The sequence below is a fragment of the Ranitomeya variabilis genome, chromosome 8 (genome assembly GCF_051348905.1).
Source record: "Ranitomeya variabilis isolate aRanVar5 chromosome 8, aRanVar5.hap1, whole genome shotgun sequence".
Classification (NCBI taxonomy): Eukaryota; Metazoa; Chordata; class Amphibia; order Anura; family Dendrobatidae; genus Ranitomeya; species Ranitomeya variabilis.
The window spans coordinates 209572999-209593262 of record NC_135239.1 but is presented as its reverse complement, the minus strand read 5'-3'; the positions used below and the strand labels follow the sequence as shown (position 1 = coordinate 209593262).

General features: G+C 48.6%; 1 protein-coding gene across 12 annotated transcripts in view; it reads left to right on the top strand.

The window, feature by feature from the left end:
• The window catches only part of GRIP2 (glutamate receptor interacting protein 2), a 307958-nt gene that overhangs the window by 256398 nt on the left and 31296 nt on the right, over positions 1-20264 (top strand). For all 12 annotated transcript variants that reach the window (XR_013218444.1, XM_077276673.1, XM_077276672.1 and 9 more), the window contains 5 exons: positions 12165-12245; positions 13786-13921; positions 14006-14151; positions 14693-14779; positions 15543-15618. Coding sequence is in view for 11 of the 12 variants with exons in the window: in XM_077276673.1 (XP_077132788.1) it covers positions 12165-12245; positions 13786-13921; positions 14006-14151; positions 14693-14779; positions 15543-15618 (526 nt within the window). In the remaining variant the exon portion in view is untranslated. The remainder of the gene's footprint in view (positions 1-12164; positions 12246-13785; positions 13922-14005; positions 14152-14692; positions 14780-15542; positions 15619-20264) is intronic.

The window sequence follows — 20264 nt, the reverse complement described above, 5'->3', positions numbered from 1 at the left end:
TTCCCCGGTCCATTGTTTGGGTCGCACGGTACCACTTCCCCAGGTCCATTGTTTGGGTCGCACGGTACCACTTCCCCAGGTCCATTGTTTGGGTCGCACGGTACCACTTCCCCAGGTCCATTGTTTGGGTCGCACGTTACCACTTCCCCAGGTCCATTGTTTGGGTCGCACGGTTCCACTTCCCCAGGTCCATTGTTTGGGTCGCACGGTACCACTTCCCCAGGTCCATTGTTTGGATTGCACGGTACCACTTCCCCGGTCCATTGTTTGGGTCGCACGGTACCACTTCCCCGGTCCATTGTTTGGGTTGCACGGTTCCACTTCCCCAGGTCCATTGTTTGGGTTGCACGGTACCACTTCCCCGGTCCATTGTTTGGGTCGCACGGTACCACTTCCCCGGTCCATTGTTTGGGTTGCACGGTTCCACTTCCCCGGTCCATTGTTTGGGTCGCACGGTACCACTTCCCCAGGTCCATTGTTTGGGTTGCACGGTTCCACTTCCCCAGGTCCATTGTTTGGGTTGCACGGTACCACTTCCCCAGGTCCATTGTTTGGGTCGCACGGTACCACTTCCCCGGTCCATTGTTTGGGTCGCACGGTACCACTTCCCCAGTTCCATTGTTTGGGTCGCACGGTACCACTTCCCCAGGTCCATTGTTTGGGTCGCACGGTACCACTTCCCCAGGTCCATTGTTTGGGTTGCACGGTACCACTTCCTCAGGTCCATTGTTTGGCTCACACAGTACCGCTTCCATCGGGTTGTTCATGGTAGGGGTTCTGTACATACATTGCAAGCTGGGTGACTACCCACGTCGGCCTCAGGGCTTCCTATATGTCTGGCACATCTGCCTGGGTATGCAGTGTTCTATCCACTCCTATAGGCATACCTTGCCATGCAGGGCTCTGGGAAAGCTGAATGATAACCTCACATGGCAGCGGTCCTAGCACCAGGTGCCATGTGATAGACGGGTCATGGAGGGTGACCCGTCTATGGGCAGCCTGGCTGGGGTCTAGTATGTGTGAACAGGTGGGCACCGGCGTCCTCCAAGAGCAGACATCATAGTTCTGCAGAATAATCTCATGACAGAAGGAAAAAAGCACTGAGCTGCCACTAGTCATAAGAGCTTACAACCTGCAGGACAGACCGTGCAGGGCATAAACTCTGGGTGCATTACATGGGGTCACAGTGAGCCAGAGATCCCTCCTGATGAAGGAAGAGATGTGGAAAGGTGCAGCATGGTGGAAAGTTCTGTACACTATGCAGGCTCATGGCTTCCCCTCCTCCAGTGATTGATGCATTAGCATTCTTTGCTCCTGACCTGGTGTAATGTGTCCTGTATGTCAGTATACAGACTCCCTATATGTGTACATTATCCGTACAGACCACCCTGCCCCTCCCCCGCACCCGTCCTCTGCTCGCATGGAAAGTTATTGAATAGATTAGTGCTAGTTGCCTGATTCCCCATTTATCTTCCATCTACGGATTAAATCTATATTAATTATAAACAGAACATTCTGGATTTATTATCCGTTCCCCCATCAGCGTACAGGGATACACCGCAAAGTTATCTGACCGCAAAGGTGACAATTCAGAGCGGTGACAGATAAAATATTTTTCTTAAGATAAATTTTCATTAAGCCGCTAATAATGCTATTCTGTATTCTAGCTGCCACCATGCTTTACACTGCAGTTCTGCTCTATCATTCCAGGATTTGTAATACAGACAGCCTTAGGCGTTTCTATCAGTGACGGTGCTACGCTGATGGGCTGACCCTGGATCCCCGGGGGCCCGAATTCACTCCTATAGGACTGCGCCTGATGCTCGGAGGAGCCTGGAGTCACGTTTTTATCTTGTGACTGAGCCCTATGGCAGGTGCTCAATAGAAACGTGTGAATGCTGCACTATATGGCCAATGATGTGCCCGCTTCTACTGAACCCTATTTTGATCCCCCTCATCCAGTGCCCACCAATAACATTGACTCTTGGAGCCCACTGGTTAGCTACATGCAAAAATGACCTGACCCTAGTAGGCAGATTTACTTTTGCTTATGTCTAATATTAATTTGGCCTCTTTACTGAAAGATTAGATAACTTTTCAGCATATAGTGAATAAGTGCAATAGCTCTGCTCAGCAGCACTACTCCACGTGGCCTGCCGGAGGATTCTCCAGATCGCCGGTGGGCCAGTCCAGGCGGCCCTCATTGGACCCATACGAAGCCTGTAGTTGCCAACTGTCTCTGGATATCCTGGATGAGGGAGGATCTCCTGGACCCGTGAAAAAGCAGCAAACCTCCTGGGTGTCCCACAAAGGCTACGTGCACACCTTGTGGAAAGTCCTGCGGATTTCTCCGGACTGATTTTGGTAAATCCACAGGTAAACCGCACTGCGGAATTACCGCTTTTTTTTTGTTGTTGCGGTTTTTGTGTGGATTTACATCTACGGATTCCTATTATGGAGCAGGTGTAAACCTCTGCGGAATCCGCACAAAGAATTGACATGCTGCGGAATAAACAATGCTACGTTTCCACACGTTTTTTTCCACAGCATGTGACTGCTGATTTTGCTTTCCATAGGTTTACATGGTACTGTACAATGCATGGGAAACAGCTGTGAATCCGCAGTGTCAAAACCGCTGCGGATCTGCAGCAAAATCTGCAACGTGTGCACATACCGTAAGACCGCTCTGTCGAAGGTCTAGTTTTTGAGGAGTGTAGTTTTGGTTCTGTGGTTATATAGCTGCTTCTTTAGTTTTTATTTTTTTTTTTTTTTTTAAGCAGGCTGATCTTGGGTCCATATCTATTTTTGTGGCTTTTTAAGGGTGCCACAAAAAAATATCTCTATTTTTTGAGGCTTATGCTGAAGAAAACGATTTGTACGGTGTCACTCAATTGCTGTATATCAGAAGTCAGCACATTTTTGTACAACTTTCTATTCATCTCTTTAGAAACTCCCTGATGTCTGTTCTCAAATTTTGGCAAGCCTGGCACAGATTGGTCTTGGGTGAGGATGGCGCAGACGAGGCCCCGGGTGACATTGCCACAGATTGGTCTTGGGTGAGGATGGCGCAGACGAGGCCCCGGGTGACATTGGTCTTGGGTGAGGATGGTGCAGACGAGGCCCCGGGTGACATTGGCACAGATTGGTCTTGGGTGAGGATGTTCCAGACGAGGCCCCGGGTGACATTGGCACAGATTGGTCTTGGGTGAGGATGGCGCAGACGAGGCCCTGGGTGACATTGGCACAGATTGGTCTTGGGTGAGGATGGTGCAGACGAGGCCCCGGGTGAGATTGCCACAGATTGGTCTTGGGTGAGGATGGCGCATACGAGACCCCGGGTGACATTGGCACAGATTGGTCTTGGGTGAGGATGGCGCAGACAAGACCCTGGGTGACATTGGCACAGATTGGTCTTGGGTGAGGATGGCGCAGACGAGACTCCGGGTGACATTGGCACAGATTGGTCTTGGGTGAGGATGGCGCAGAAGAGACCCTGGGTGACATTGGCACAGATTGGTCTTGGGTGAGGATGGTGCAGACAGGGTCTTCTCATGAATTTTTTTTTTCCCTCCAAATAAATTGCTGTGAACCTGAGCGTCCCTCACAATCATCTCAGGATGAACGACGCCACGGTCGAGTTTGAAACCATTGTGATCTATTACACCGGGGAAAGGGTGAAGGGTTAATGGGCAATTAGATCAGAGCTGATAAACGCTTTTTATATGATCCAACCCAGACCTGCGTCCTCTGTCGCGAATAGGAGTGAAAGTCTCATCCGCCGTGATTATTACAGCAGCGGTGCTGAGCGAGAATGTGACAGATGTGTATGAGAACTAATGAGCCGGTGTGAGGAGCGAGTGACCCGAGGAGTCCAAAATAACTGCAGAATAGCTGATGTTGTGGCCATGTATTATCTCCCACCAATATCGCTGCCATGTATTCGCTCCTTCAAATATGGTGGCCGTGTACTAACATCCTCCAGTATGGCGGCCCGTGTATTCACCAGTCCAGTATGGCGGCCCGTGTATTCACCAGTCCAGTATGGCGGCCCGTGTATTCACCAGTCCAGTATGGCGGCCCGTGTATTCACCAGTCCAGTGTGGCGGCCCGTGTATTCACCAGTCCAGTATGGCGGCCCGTGTATTCACCAGTCCAGTATGGCGGCCCGTGTATTCACCAGTCCAGTGTGGCGGCCCGTGTATTCACCAGTCCAGTGTGGCGGCCCGTGTATTCACCAGTCCAGTATGGCGGCCCGTGTATTCACCAGTCCAGTATGGCGGCCCGTGTATTCACCAGTCCAGTATGGCGGGCCATGTATTCACCAGTCCAGTATGGCGGCCTGTGTATTCACCAGTCCAGTATGGCAGGCCGTGTATTCACCAGTCCAGTATGGCAGGCCGTGTATTCACCAGTCCAGTATGGCGGGCCGTGTATTCACCAGTCCAGTATGGCGGCCCGTGTATTCACCAGTCCAGTATGGCGGCCCGTGTATTCACCAGTCCAGTATGGCGGCCCGTGTATTCACCAGTCCAGTATGGCGGCCCGTGTATTCACCAGTCCAGTATGGCGGCCCGTGTATTCACCAGTCCAGTATGGCGGCCCGTGTATTCACCAGTCCAGTATGGCGGCCCGTGTATTCACCAGTCCAGTATGGCGGCCCGTGTATTCACCAGTCCAGTATTCGCTACCCCCCATCATGGCAGTCGTGTGCTCGCTCCCCCCCCCCACACACACCATTGCAGTCCCATGTTTTCTCACCCTCCCGCATGGCGGTCTTGTGTTTGCCTCCCCCATCATTGCAGTCGCGTGTTTGCTCTCCTCCCCCCCCCCCCCCATGGCTGCCGTGTGCTCGTACCCCCCCAGTGTGTTTTCTTCCCTCTTCAGCATTGCGGTCGCGTTTTTGTCCCCCCAGCATGGCGATCATGTGCTCACTCCCCCCCTCCAGCGTGGCGGTCGTGTGCTCACTGTCCCCCCCCCCCCCCCTCCAGCATGGCGGTTGTGTGCCTGCTCCCCCCCCCCCCCCCCCCCGCATGACGGTCGCATGTTTACTCCCCCTAGCACAGTGGTCGTGTGTTCGCTCCCTCCCACCCCCCAATATGGCAGTCGTGTACTCTCTCCCCCTCAGCATGGCAATTGTGTGCTCACTACCCTCCCCAGCATGGTGGTCACATGTTCGGTCCCCCTCCAGCATGGCGGTCACGTGTTTGCTCCCCCTCCAGCATGGCGGTCACATGTTTGCTCCCCCTCCAGCATGGCGGTCACATGTTTGCTCCCCCTCCAGCATGGCGGTCACGTGTTTGCTCCCCCTCCAGCATGGTGGTCACGTGTTGGCCCCCCCTCCAGCATGGCGGTCACATGTTTGCTCCCCCTCCAGCGTGGCGGTCGTGTGCTCACTGTCCCCCCCCCCCTCCAGCATGGCGGTTGTGTGCCTGCTTCCCTCCCCAGCATGGCGGTCGCATGTTTACTCCCCCTAGCACAGTGGTGCTACAGTGTTCGCTCCCTCCCACCCCCCAATATGGCAGTCGTGTACTCTCTCCCCCTCAGTATGGCAATTGTGTGCTCACTACCCTCCCCAGCATGGCGGTCACATGTTCGGTCCCCCTCCAGCATGGCGGTCACGTGTTTGCTCCCCGTCCAGCATGGTGGTCACATGTTGGCCCCCCCTCCAGCATGGCGGTCACATGTTTGCTCCCCCTCCAGCGTGGCAGTCGTGTGCTCACCCCCTCCAGCGTGGCAGTCGTGTGCTCACTGACCCCCCCCTCCAGCATGGCGGTTGTGTTCCTGCTCCCCCTCCAGCATGGCGGTCACGTGTTTGCTCCCCCTCCAGCATGGCGGTCACGTGTTTGCTCCCCCTCCAGCATGGCGGTCACATGTTGGCTCCCCCTCCAGCATGGCGGTCACATGTTTGCTCCCCCTCCAGCATGGCGGTCACATGTTTGCTCCCCCTCCAGCATGGCGGTCACATGTTGGCTCCCCCTCCAGCATGGCGGTCACATGTTTGCTCCCCCTCCAGCGTGGCGGTCACATGTTTGCTCCCCCTCCAGCGTGGCGGTCACATGTTTGCTCCCCCTCCAGCATGGTGGTCACGTGTTGGCCCCCCCTCCAGCGTGGCGGTCACGTGTTTGCTCCCCCTCCAGCGTGGCGGTCACGTGTTTGCTCCCCCTCCAGCGTGGCGGTCACATGTTTGCTCCCCCTCCAGCGTGGCGGTCACATGTTTGCTCCCCCTCCAGCATGGTGGTCACGTGTTTGCTCCCCCTCCAGCGTGGCGGTCACGTGTTTGCTCCCCCTCCAGCGTGGCGGTCACGTGTTTGCTCCCCCTCCAGCGTGGCGGTCACGTGTTTGCTCCCCGTCCAGCATGGTGGTCACATGTTGGCCCCCCTCCAGCATGGCGGTCACATGTTTGCTCCCCCTCCAGCGTGGCAGTCGTGTGCTCACCCCCTCCAGCGTGGCAGTCGTGTGCTCACTGACCCCCCCCCCCCCCCCTCCAGCATGGCGGTTGTGTTCCTGCTCCCCCTCCAGCGTGGCGGTCACGTGTTTGCTCCCCCTCCAGCGTGGCGGTCACATGTTTGCTCCCCCTCCAGCATGGCGGTCGCATTTACGCTCCCACCCACCCCCCAACATTAGATACAAAATGGCTTGCTCAAAAACTACCAAAATAGGAGGACCATAAGGTCGCTATTCTACATAATTTGTATTGTTGCACTTTATGTACCAGATCATCATGTACAGTTGCATTTCCAATTTTTAATGGTGTTTAATTCAAATTATGCACTTTAATAAAATTATTTTCTATGAGAATCCACTCTGGAGGATTTTGTTTGTCCCTACATTTTCTTTGGTTACCCCCCAACATTGCGGACGTGTGCTCGCTCCCCCCCAGTCCGGCGGCCTTGTATTTGCCCCCTCTTGCACGGTTATATGACCAAGTTTGTTACTTTAAGTGTCACCAAATGTTGCGAAATGCGCCGGCTCCAGGGACGGCCTTTTGCCTCGGAGGTGATTGGTGCAGACTGCACTGATCTTGTTGCTTGCTGGATAAAGTCAGGAATCGCTTTAATGATGGTCACCGCTCTCCATGTCCTCAGACCCGACCCTGCGCTTCGCTCTTTTGCATTTTCCTGCCCGTTAATTAAGACGCCATGTTCGCTCCTCGGACTCGTTTTCCACTTCATACAGGGCAGGTATTGGAATAATCCGCTTCTCTGAGCAGAATTTTAAGATTTGCATAATTCAAGCAAAAATATATAACGTCCTAGATTTACTGAGCTGAATTATATTAACTCTTCCCAGACCGGGTCCTAGCGCTCAGCTATTACATGGGAGACGCGTCGGAGCGTTCCTGAGAGCGGAAAAAGCGTTTTCATGCTTCTGTTCTTGTTATAACAACCTCGGCTGAACGAGATAATTGACGCTCAAGGTAAATTTCTACATCTGCTGCTTTATGTAATCCAACAGCTTCATATGAAGAGGAGGCAGCTACTGCCTACACCAGAAAATGCCCGGGTTGTACCAGCACGGCCCATAATACTGTATACAGGAAGATGTATAACTTATACCAGGTGTATGTATGTATATATATATATATATATATATATATATATATATATATATATATATATATATATATATATATATATTTATTTATATACAGGAGATGCCCAGGTTATACCGGCTGTACAAATATAATTATATACAGGAGAGGCCCAGGTAATACCAGCTGTACATATATAATTATACACAGGAGATGCCCAGGTTATACCAGCTGTACATATATAATTATACACAGGAGATGCCCAGGTTATACCGGCTGTACATATATAATTATGTACAGGAGATGCCCAGGTTATACCGGCTGTACATATATCATCATATACAGGAGATGCCCAGGTTATACCACCTGTACATATATAATTATATACAGGAGATGCCCAGGTTATACCACCTGTACATATATAATTATATACAGGAGATGCCCAGGTTATACCGGCTGCACATATATAATTATATACAGGAGATGCCCAGGTTATACCAGCTGCATATATATAATTATATACAAAAGATGCCCAGGTTATACCAGCTGCATATATATAATTATATACAGGAGATGCCCAGGTTATACCAGCTGCACATATATAATTATATACAGGAGATGCCCAGTTTATACCGGCTGTACTTGTGTATTTTATATACTGGAGATGACCAGGTTATACCAGTATGGCATCACTATACACGGGGAGATGCCCATGTTGCAGCATTTTGCAGTAGTGAACCATCCCCGTCCTTTGTAGGATTACTTCTGTGCTGCGGATTTATGATAAATGCCTTCTCCCAGTTATTAGCCGCGTTCTGTCTGATATTTGCTTAGTGAGAACATTTTAGTAAATGAATATTTCTCGGCAGGGGGCTCTTTTACTTCCTATAAACCAATTATGCTGCCCACATGATTGGCACTGCGGTTGTATGGCGGTATTATGATGTGAGCAGATAAGACGCTGCGGACTATGTAGAGCGCTGCCCTCCATCAATGGCGTTATGTATCGAATTTACATTCATTGAGCCAATGACAAGAATCAACATGATGCCCCCTAGTGGCTTTATGCCCTCATCACGGACACTTGTAGAGGGTTAAACATGATGCATCTGCGGGCTAATGTCGGGAATGAGGCCCACCGCTATGATGGCTTCTCAACATCTGAACCCCCTATAACTTGACCTTGGTAAAGGGGTCTGCCCTGTGGTCCGAGGGGGTATCGCCACTTTTTTTTTCAGATCTGGTACGTGCTATAAATAATCGTGGTGTGGCAGCAAAGGGTTAAGTTTCTTTCTCTTTGTGAACCATGGTTTGCTCTCTGATGATGTGAGGATACATTTAGATGCCCGAGGTGTAGGGTTCTCGGTATGGCAGCAATGCCAGCCCTGTCGTAGTTCAGCTGCAGTTCTCTGCTCCAAGTTATTTAAAGATGGGCCCGGTGCCCATGACTGGTCGGCGCAAGTTCCCTGTAGATGGTTTACATTACCCAGAGCTGCTGACCTTTCCTGTACTAGATTACTACTGCTCAGAAACATCACTCCAACTGTTGATCTCTTATAATATCTAAAAAAAAAATGCATCCTACCACATCATCGTTTATAATATTCATAGCGCCCACAGGCGAAATATACCGGGTTATTTACAACCCTTGGATTTTATGCTCTGGAGCCTGAAAAATCTGCAGCTGGGCTTGATGCTGTCCCCACAGCGGTTCCTTCCATGATATCTCCACAGAGCTGTCATCCATAGTGTCTCCATAGTAGTTAGTAGTGCCCACATTGGTGCCATTCATATCCCCAGAGCAGCCATCCATAGTATTCCCAGAGTGGTGTCTTCCATAGTGTCTTTATTTGAGCTGACACCCAGGGTGTGTCCTTAGTAGTGCCCACATTGGTGCCATTCATATTGACCCCAGAGTGGTGTCATTCATAACAACAGTGCTGCCATCCATAGTGTCCCAGTAGTGTCCACAGATGTGCTATCTATTTCCACAGAGCTGCCATCCATAGTGTCCCAGTAGTGTCCACCGATGTGCTATCTATTTCCACAGAGCTGCCATCCATAGTAACCCACAGAAGTGGCCACAGCACTGCCATTTATATTGTACCTACAATGGTGCAACCTATAGTATCAACAGAGATGACTTTGATTGTATTCCACAGTAGTGCCCACAGAGGTACCATCTACAGTATCCCAGAGTGGTGCCACAGTCATATAGTACTCACACAGGTGCCTTTCCAATTTGCAACAGGGCTTGACACTGTCCCCATAGCGGTGCCATCCATATTTTTTCCATAACCATGCCATCTGAGTTTGCAGCACGACTTGGCACTGCCCAATAGTCCTTATCAATAATGATCTATCCATAGTGTGTCCATAGTGGTTCCATACATTATGTGACCCTTGCAGTGATGCCTTCTGCTTTGCCTCCATAGTGTAGATGTAGCATCCATTGTGCCCCCACTGCAGTGCCAAGAAAATGACCAAACACCTGTTAGAAATTACTGTGTCAGGGTTTCAGAAGGACAACACTTGGACTTTGTGGACAGAAATGAGGTTTCCTTCAAGATTAATCTGACAACCTTTTGGGATTGTTGAATGCATTTTTACCTTTTCTGGATATGTGAGGTCTCTTTAGCCTGTACATGAGCGTGTCCCCCCTTGTGGTTGTATGACTTCGATATCTCGGTACTCTATTGGAGCAGGTGAGTCCTCCCCAGTATATTACCAGTACTGGTACCAGTAATGTGGTACAAGGTGCAGTGCTGATTCCTTGTCTCGCACGTCGCCCACACAAGATGTTCCCTGTTAATCCTCATCTTATCAGACGCGTTTCCTTCCAGTATTTGCTATGGCGTTACTCTTGTGATTTCAATCTCACGGAGCTGCTCATGTGAAATTTATTTTTTGGGGCTTGTCATATTTTACAGCTCAGATTCGCAGCGTTGGATTGTGCAGTCCTTGAAATCTGTCTTATCGTGAACTTGATAAAATGGCAAAAAAAAAAGGAAAAGTAAAAAATAAATAATAATCAGAAGATATGGAGACTGGAGATTACACACCGTGTAAAATATGCTCCGCAGATGGCGGGATCCAGCCTTGGAGAGTTAGGAGGACGACACACATATGTATAATACCGTAGTGGCAGATTGAGATTTCTTCTTTTTTAGTGTTTGTCATCGAGAAACTTTAGATTTGCAGAAGTTGTAAAATAATTCATACAGAAATTGCATCAGCTGGGTAAGAAATGCAACATTAGGGGCCGTGGATGTAAATTTCCAGCAGTGCACTGATGATTTTGCTTTCCTTTTGGCTTAAAAATGTAAGAATATCTATATATTAATAGAATATTTAAGTATAGAACACAAGTACAGCCAACCGTGAGCGTCGTACGTTTTTCAATCTTTTGGTACTCGCATATACAGCCCCCTCTAATAGCAGCACATTACGTGGCTCCTTAGGTGGGGGTCTGCATCTATGCTAATATTTACACCCCTAACCTGTGGTTCATTTGTTGTTGTGCAACTACAACTCCCAACATGTCATGACAGATGAGGACTGGAGATCACTACCGCAAGCCAAAAATATTTTCCTTTGTTGCAATTCTAGCAAAATAATGCCGACATTGTGTATAAAAATGTGGAGTATCCTACAATAAATGGATGAAATCCTCCACAGAAAAATATAGATCCAAGACCCAGAAGATGGGAGATATGTGGTCCAATATCAGCCAAACCCAAATGTGTGCAGGGGCGTCTCAACGCTTTCCCAGGAGCAGACGGTAGGATCGGACATGTTGGATCGCAATATGTCTGATCTTGTGCCACTGCCAGACACCTCTTATATCCCTCTCGTTGGGTACACATGTACCACCAAGCTGTAAATTATGGGGCCCCGTTTTAGAACATAAGCCTGTTGTTTAGGGTTCAGGAAAATGTTATGTGGCCCCCCTGACTTCTGATAAATACCCGAGGCCCAGGACCTTTAAAGGGGCTGAATATTGTCACAGAAGAAAAAAAATGTGACAAAACCAGCTCACCTACTAGGCATTTGTTGTGGGGAAGCCCGGATAACGTGCAGTCTTCACGTAAAGTAATAGAACAAATAGAAGAAAAAATCCAGCTTCCAAAAATATCAAAATTTATTGAAGATAAAATCCAAGATCCAAAAACATGGTTCACAGGAGAAGAAATGGCAGCATGCTACATGTTTCGAACAATAAGTTCTTTTTCAAAGCTTTGAAAAAGAACTTATTGTTCGAAACATGTAGCATGCTGCCATTTCTTCTCCTGTGAACCATGTTTTTGGATCTTGGATTTTATCTTCAATAAATTTTGATATTTTTGGAAGCTGGATTTTTTCTTCTATTTGCTGAATATTGTCACCAGCAGTTTTGTGATCACTGAGCGGTGCAATTGCTAGGACCCCGCTATTAGCCCCCCGCGTCTAATCGACCAGCTCAATGAATGGATTTCCATTGAGGGTATTTCCTAATGTAATGGGGCTTCTTCCTGACACAGGTTCTCTTTAGTGCTATCAGAAGTGATAATGAAATGTTATTTTTTGGAAGAAACACGTAAAACTTTCAGACTGTATGTGTTTTGTATATGACTCCTCGTCTCTCTTCTAATAGATGATGGACCCTATTCCAAAGGAAGCAAAGATCTGTCAGGGAACGATGTGGCCCTGGTCTCCAGACGGCAAAGCATTCCAGGTGAGTCCCCAGTGAGATCAGTCAGACCACCCGGCTCATCCCCCAGAGAGTCCAGCCATTCTGACCCTTTCATTGATTACACCCCCGACGAGCCCACACAATATATCAAGGACATACACATGATCCTCGTTATTTGGTGCCCATCACTATCCTGACCCCAAAAATCAGAACTTTGTTATATGTCTCAAAGTCAGGACATGGTTAATTGGAGAAGCTTTTATTACTGGGTGATGTCTCTCCCTTTTCTACAGGGGGCTTTCAATCTGTAACCCCTGATCAGGGGTAAAATGGACCAAGACGAGGGGCACCATATGTGTTTTAAAAATGTGAGATCCTAAAGTGGAACTCTAGTAAAAAAACATAGGTGTCCGGCTCCCTCGGGTAGCAGGGCTCTTCTCGCTGGGCGAACAGTCGCAGTTTTTGGTGCATACTTTTCTGCAGAAGCTTTGGCGACTTTCTGACGTGTGTTTTCCTAACTCCCTCCGAATAATCCTGACTCCACACGAGTCGCCTCGGAGCAGCGGGGGCCCCGAAACTACAATTTGAATTTTTGTCAGGACAGAAATTAAACCACAGCGAGGAAGCATTAATATCCCCGCAAGGTGCCATCTGCAGTCCTATTAAGAGGTGTGCGCGGGGCGGGCGAGGAGCCGGCATGGGCAGCCGATAATTCCAGCAGCAGCAGGTGAGATTGATAGGACGAGGACTCCAGCGGAGCCGTCAGTCATCCCGGAGCCATCGGAGCAGCACCGAGTGCCAGCTTAACCCCTCCTGTGCCCTTTCCCTGCCACTTCTAAGTGCTAATTCAATTCCTATCTGTGTTTCCAGCGCATTTCATTGCTTTTCCTTCTTTTTTTATGGGTCACTGAATATTTATATCACTTAAAGCAAAAACTCCAAAAATGCGTGAAATGCTCTTAGGGAAAGAACATAAACCGCCCGCGGGGAGCACACTTTCCGGAAATCGACTTGCTTTACATATTCAACAGTTTGTTATATCTGCTGCTGGGAAAGCTGGGTGATTACACTAATGGCCACCGCTGCAGCGTCCCCAGCTTTCTCACGTTCTGGATCCGTACTGGTTAATGTACCGCTACACGGTTATAGGCAGATTTGACATTCAGGAGTCTTGGATAGTTTGTGAATGGTTGATTGTGGAGAAATGTGCTCCATAACTAGAGCCGTCCAGGACTTTGGGTGTCAGCCTGTATTTGAGGCCCGATCGGTTGTCACCCAGTGCGCCCGACAGCGGAAATGGCTTAGAAGAATTGTTAGAGAATGGCTTTGTTGGCTATGGACCTATTGGTCCCATTGGTGACCTGGCAGCAGCTGGACTGACTGCATGACCCATCATTGTCCTTGCCAACTGCAGGACTTAGTGGCCATTTCACGATGCAGAACGTACGACCATAGGACTCCTGCGAGACATATGGTGCATACATCACTGTGAAATCCTGAGGGTCGCTGTGCAGCTTTAGTAAATCCCCCGATTGTGGAGGATGGGAGAAGTTATCATCCTTTGTGTTTCTTTGCTCCTCAGAGGAGTTCCGGGGAGTGACCATTGTGGAGCTCATCAAGAAAGAAGGCAGCACATTGGGGCTCACCATCTCGGGTGGCACAGACAAGGATGGCAAACCCAGAGTGTCCAACCTGCGGCCAGGAGGCCTGGCGGCCAGGTGAGCTCTGCATCATGGCTCCCTATGGGTGAGGTTCCTGCGTTGCAGTCGTTTTCATAACCATTATGTTACATTTATCTACAGAAGTGACCAGCTGAATATCGGGGATTACATAAAGTCCGTGAATGGCATTAATCTGACAAAACTGCGCCACGAAGAGATTATCAGCCTGCTGAAGAACGTGGGGGAGAGAGTGGTGCTGGAGGTGGAGTACGAGCTGCCCGTGGTCTGTAAGTGAGCGCTCGTGTCATGGTACCATGGTGTAAAATGGGGGCATATGTCGCCTGCTGTCTATTATAAGACTATTAGAGGACACCAAGGACGCTAAGATGACCTCTGATATCCTTAAATGGGTTGGAACAAGATTGCACATCGTTAAGGATAATTTATTAATTGCGGAGTGGGACCCCCATCGATCCCGAGGTAGAGCTTCATCTGAATGGAGTGGAGGTCGGACATGGCAGTCCCATAGACGGTGAATGGAGCAGAGCTGCACATGCTCCACCTCCGCTCCGTTTAGGCAGATCTCTGCAGTGTGGACCCCCAGGGATAAGAGCCCCCCGGGGATCAGTAAAATATCTCCTATTTTAAGGACTCAGGATAATTTGCAACCCCATTAACAGCTATCCCCACTCTATTGCCCAACTTCCACAGGGGACCCTGAAGAATTGGTTACAGGTGGGACAAGCTGTCGGTGTTTCATGTAGTGTTATATGACGGATCTGAATCTCCTTCTTAAAAAATTCCCAGTAATTTTATCGTATTTTCCAGCTCCAGACAACAATGCTGCCATCATCCCAAAGACGCTGGAGATCAGCTTGTGCAAAGAAGGGAACAGCTTCGGGTTTGTTATGAGAGGTGAGTGCAGTGGCGTTCTGTGTCTGGGGAACAACCAGTTTGGATACCCAGCTTTCCCAGACTCCTGAATAGCAAACTAGCTATCACTGCAGTGCTACGTGCCCCACGTCCATACTCCTGCACGACACGTGGGGGATTTTACATTTCCAAATCTTGGAAAGAAACTCTTGTGGGAGCTTTAAAGGTCACCATGTTTAATTCATGCATTTCCAACAACCATTTCCAGAATGACCTTTAATAATAAACTGCAGCTAGACCATATCAGTCTGGAAAATATCTGGGGCTGTGTGAATGCAGGCGACCACGTGAGGCAGCGCAGGGTGATCGCCCGGCGCAGTATAGATGCTGCTTGCGGTATTATCCATTTACGCTCCATTGAGCTTTCACCCCATGTTATCCTCAGTTGTGGACGTCCCTTGTTGTTCCCAGAGGGAGCGGAGATCATGTGTAAAGCTGTACTGCAGCTCCACAGCACTGAGGCCTATGGACGGGGCAGCGTCTGTGTCCCTTTAAGAATGGTGTCTAGCTACTTACCTACCTACTTACTTACCTTCCTGTTTGGGGCTGTCTGATCCGAGACGCCTCCAGGGCACCCGAACACTGCATGTGATTACATGACCAAAGCGGGTGCAGAGGGGGTGCTGCCAGTGCTATAAGTGGCATGTTATGGCTGGTGGGAGGCGGTAGTTACGTATTTAAAGAATATATTATTAGCTGGGTCTGAGGGGGGTAAAATAATGGCTTCATGTACTTTGCTTTTCAGGAGGTGCACAGGACGACTGGCACAAATCCAGGCCTCTGGTGATAACCTACGTGAGACCGGGCGGCCCTGCAGACAGGTATGGTAGCCCTGGGGGGACGTGCCAGCGCCCGGCACACAACTGGTTACACACGGCATTGGTGAGGACGACAGCAGGATCTGCAGTCTGGCACTTTGATAAATCCTTCCCCCGTATTACTTACAACAGGCACGGAGCGGGAGGCATATTGCAAACGACTGCTAATGTGGCTTTAATTCCACAGCAGACTGTTTAGGACGGCGGATGAGCGACTCCACTAATTCCACCGTTAAATAAAAGTCCCGTCTCTTAGGAAAGATTTACATACGGGCGAAGCAGCGAGCTGGTTGTGCCTGACGTCTGAAATACAACGTGGATCAACAGCAATCTGTAGTCTCAATACTTGGCAAATCCGATAGTCTGCAACCATCCGATAATCCATAGCCGGCCATAGTCCACACCCATCGATAATCCATAACCGGCCATAGTCCACACCCATCCGATAATCCATAACCGGCCATAGTCCACACCCATCGATAATCCATAACCGGCCATAGTCCACACCCATCCGATAATCCATAACCGGCCATAGTCCACACCCATCCGATAATCCATAACCGGCCATAGTCCACACCCATCCGATAATCCATAACCGGCCATAGTCCACACCCATCCGATAATCCATAACCGGCCATAGTCCACACCCATCCGATAATCCATAACCGGCCATAGTCCACACCCATCCGATAATCCATAACCGTCCATAGTCCACACCCATCCGATAATCCATAACCGTCCATAGTCCACACCCATCCGATAATCCATAACCGGCCATAGTCCACACCCATCCGATAATCCATAGCCGGCCATAGTCCACACCCATCCGATAATCCATAACCGGCCATAGTCCACACCCATCCGATAATCCATAACCGGCCATAGTCCACACCCATCCGATAATCCATAGCCGGCCATAGTCCACACCCATCCGATAATCCATAACCGGCCATAGTCCACACCCATCGATAATCCATAACCGGCCATAGTCCACACCCATCCGATAATCCATAACCGGCCATAGTCCACACCCATCGATAATCCATAACCGGCCATAGTCCACACCCATCCGATAATCCATAACCGGCCATAGTCCACACCCATCCGATAATCCATAACCGGCCATAGTCCACACCCATCCGATAATCCATAACCGGCCATAGTCCACACCCATCCGATAATCCATAACCGGCCATAGTCCACACCCATCCGATAATCCATAACCGGCCATAGTCCACACCCATCCGATAATCCATAACCGGCCATAGTCCACACCCATCCGATAATCCATAACCGTCCATAGTCCACACCCATCCGATAATCCATAACCGTCCATAGTCCACACCCATCCGATAATCCATAACCGGCCATAGTCCACACCCATCCGATAATCCATAGCCGGCCATAGTCCACACCCATCCGATAATCCATAACCGGCCATAGTCCACACCCATCCGATAATCCATAGCCGGCCATAGTCCACACCCATCCGATAATCCATAACCGGCCATAGTCCACACCCATCGATAATCCATAACCGGCCATAGTCCACACCCATCCGATAATCCATAACCGGCCATAGTCCACACCCATCCGATAATCCATAACCGGCCATAGTCCACACCCATCCGATAATCCATAACCGGCCATAGTCCACACCCATCGATAATCCATAACCGGCCATAGTCCACACCCATCCGATAATCCATAACCGGCCATAGTCCACACCCATCCGATAATCCATAACCGGCCATAGTCCACACCCATCCGATAATCCATAACCGGCCATAGTCCACACCCATCGATAATCCATAACCGGCCATAGTCCACACCCATCCGATAATCCATAACCGGCCATAGTCCACACCCATCCGATAATCCATAACCGGCCATAGTCCACACCCATCCGATAATCCATGTCTTGTACACAGCAGAGGGGTTAACTGTTGTAGATTTTTGGTCCATCTGCACAGAGGTGGGATGAGGATGGACAAATCTAGCAAGGCCTGCTGGGAGATTTCAGCTCTGCATGATGAAACGCCAAGGACCGTGGATCAGCTGGTCAGTTTAAGTGATTGAGGAATATCAGGCATTATTCCGACTCCTACTATTTGCCCGCAGAGCAGGTAACCAGCGCCACTAATGCCACCAGCCGGTAAGTTTCTAGTTAGAGGAAATAGGAACATTCATGGGTTAATTGCAGGAGAAGAGACCCTGATTATATCACGAAGACCGGCGTCAGTAATGGGCTGCAGGCAGTGAATTTCCATCATTCCCAGTCTGGATTCGCCCTATTAATCCCTCTACTCCACATTTCGCTATTCAATGGTGATTTATGCAATCAATACTGATCCAACACCAAAATGAGAGCCAGGAGATCGAGTGAAATCATGTGTGAAATGCGCCTCTGATAACGGCCTGAAAGTTTCCTGTTCTTTTTAAATTGGGTAACTTTTATTAAACATTTTCAGAAATAGAACGAGAGTAGTAATAAAATTCCAACTTAACTATCAGAATCTAAACCCTCATTATCCCAACCTCTCCCTTCCCGCTCCCAGATTCAGGAAAAAGTCTTTCTGTCCATTGATTCTTGTTTCTTCAAGGGAATGTCCATAGAATCCTAGAATGGAAGCGATCCCCGGGGTCCTCGTGTCCAACCCCCTGCTCAATGCAGGAGTCACTAAACCATCTCAGACAGATGTCTGTCCAGTGTGAAGACTTCCATTGAAGGAGAACTCACCACCTCCCGTGGCCACCTGTTCCGCTCACTGATCGCCCTCACTATCAAAAAGTTTTTTCTGATATCTAATCTGTATATTCTCCCTTTCAGTTTAGTTCCATGCGCAAATGAGAATAATGATGATCCCTCTACACTGTGTAATCCCTTCAGATATTTGTAGTCAGCTAATAAGTCTCCTCTTCACCTTCTTTTTTGCAACTAAACCTTCCCAGATCCTTTAACCGTTTCTTGTAGCACATACTTTGCAGTCCCAAGTCTTTTTCACATGTGGTGTTGCTTAGTTGTATTCTTCCCATTCTGTAGATGCTTTTTTCATTTTTCTTGCCCAGATGTAGGATTTTGCATCTATCCCTGTTAAAAACCATTCTGTTAGTCGCTGCACCAGCAGAATAGTGAGTGCAGCTCTGGAGTATAATACAGGATGTAACTCAGGATCAGTAATGTAATGTATGTACACAGTGACTGCACCAGCAGAATAGTGAGTGCAGCTCTGGGGTATAATACAGGATGTAACTCAGGATCAGTAATGTAATGTATGTACACAGTGACTGCACCAGCAGAATAGGGAGTGCAGCTCTGGGGTATAATACAGGATGTAACTCAGGATCAGTAATGTAATGTATGTACACAGTGACTGCACCAGCAGAATAGTGAGTGCAGCTCTGGGGTATAATACAGGAGGTAACTCAGGATCAGTAATGTAATGTATGTACACAGTGACTGCACCAGCAGAATAGTGAGTGCAGCTCTGGAGTATGGAGAATCTGATGTGTTGGGGTTGAGAGTCCCAGAGTATGGGGGAAGCACGGGAGAAGTTTTGGATGCGGTTGTAGGAAGAAGAGATGAGGGGAGTAGAGAAGGAGATCTTGTGAGGGTCGGAGGTTGCGTGTAGGTAGGTACCGGGAGACGAGGTCACAGAAGTATGGAGGAAACTGGTTGTGAATGGCTTTGTATGTCATAGTAAGGGTTGTGGAGCATCTTGTTGTTTTTCAGGGTGCACTAGTTTTGGATTGATCCTCTTGTCTGGACTGGCGGTCTTTAATCTATGACTGGGAGTTGTAGTTCTGCTGCAGTTGGTGAACGCTCCACCTTTCCTGACATTTTATATTCATCGTCATTAGAATTCCGGCTTCTTCCCTGTTCTCATGACGTCACCCGTATATGATTTTGGCTGACCTGTTATTCTTCATGCTGTCACGTCTGCCTTTCCCACTCATCACAATGGTTTGGACACAATAACCTTGTAGTCTGACTGCCCGTATCCCTGCAGCATCCTCCTTACTTAAAGTCTCTTGATTCTTAACATTAAATCAATGTGCAAAATTTCCATTAAGATATTCAGGTGCCCCAGCGGTGACAGGCAGACCTAAGCAGATTGTCCTGATCAAAGGGAGACGCTGTTGGATATCGGGGATGATTTATAGCATTTGTCATTTTAATTCGCTCAGTTAAGCGCTTGGAAAACTTTTCCTGAAAGATAACAGTGAGAACTGCACAGACACCTGGAGGGGAAGCAAGGGTTAATTATGATTCTGATGTCTGATCAGCTTTATAAAGATATTGGAGGTGTCCTTACCCAAAAGAGTAGGGGGAGATGAATGGGTTAAATTCCTCTATGGATCCTGCAGATGTATTAGAACCAATAGTAAAATACTGCTATTCTATGGAACCAGCCTACAATAATACTGCTCCTATGTACAAGAATATAACTACTACAATACTGCCCCTATGTACAAGAATATAACTACTACAATACTGCCACTATGTACAAGAATATAACTACTATAATACTGCCTCTATGTACAAGAATATAACTACTATAATACTGCTCCTATGTACAAGAATATAACTACTATAATACTGCTCCTATGTACAAGAATATAACTACAATAATACTTCTCCTATGTAC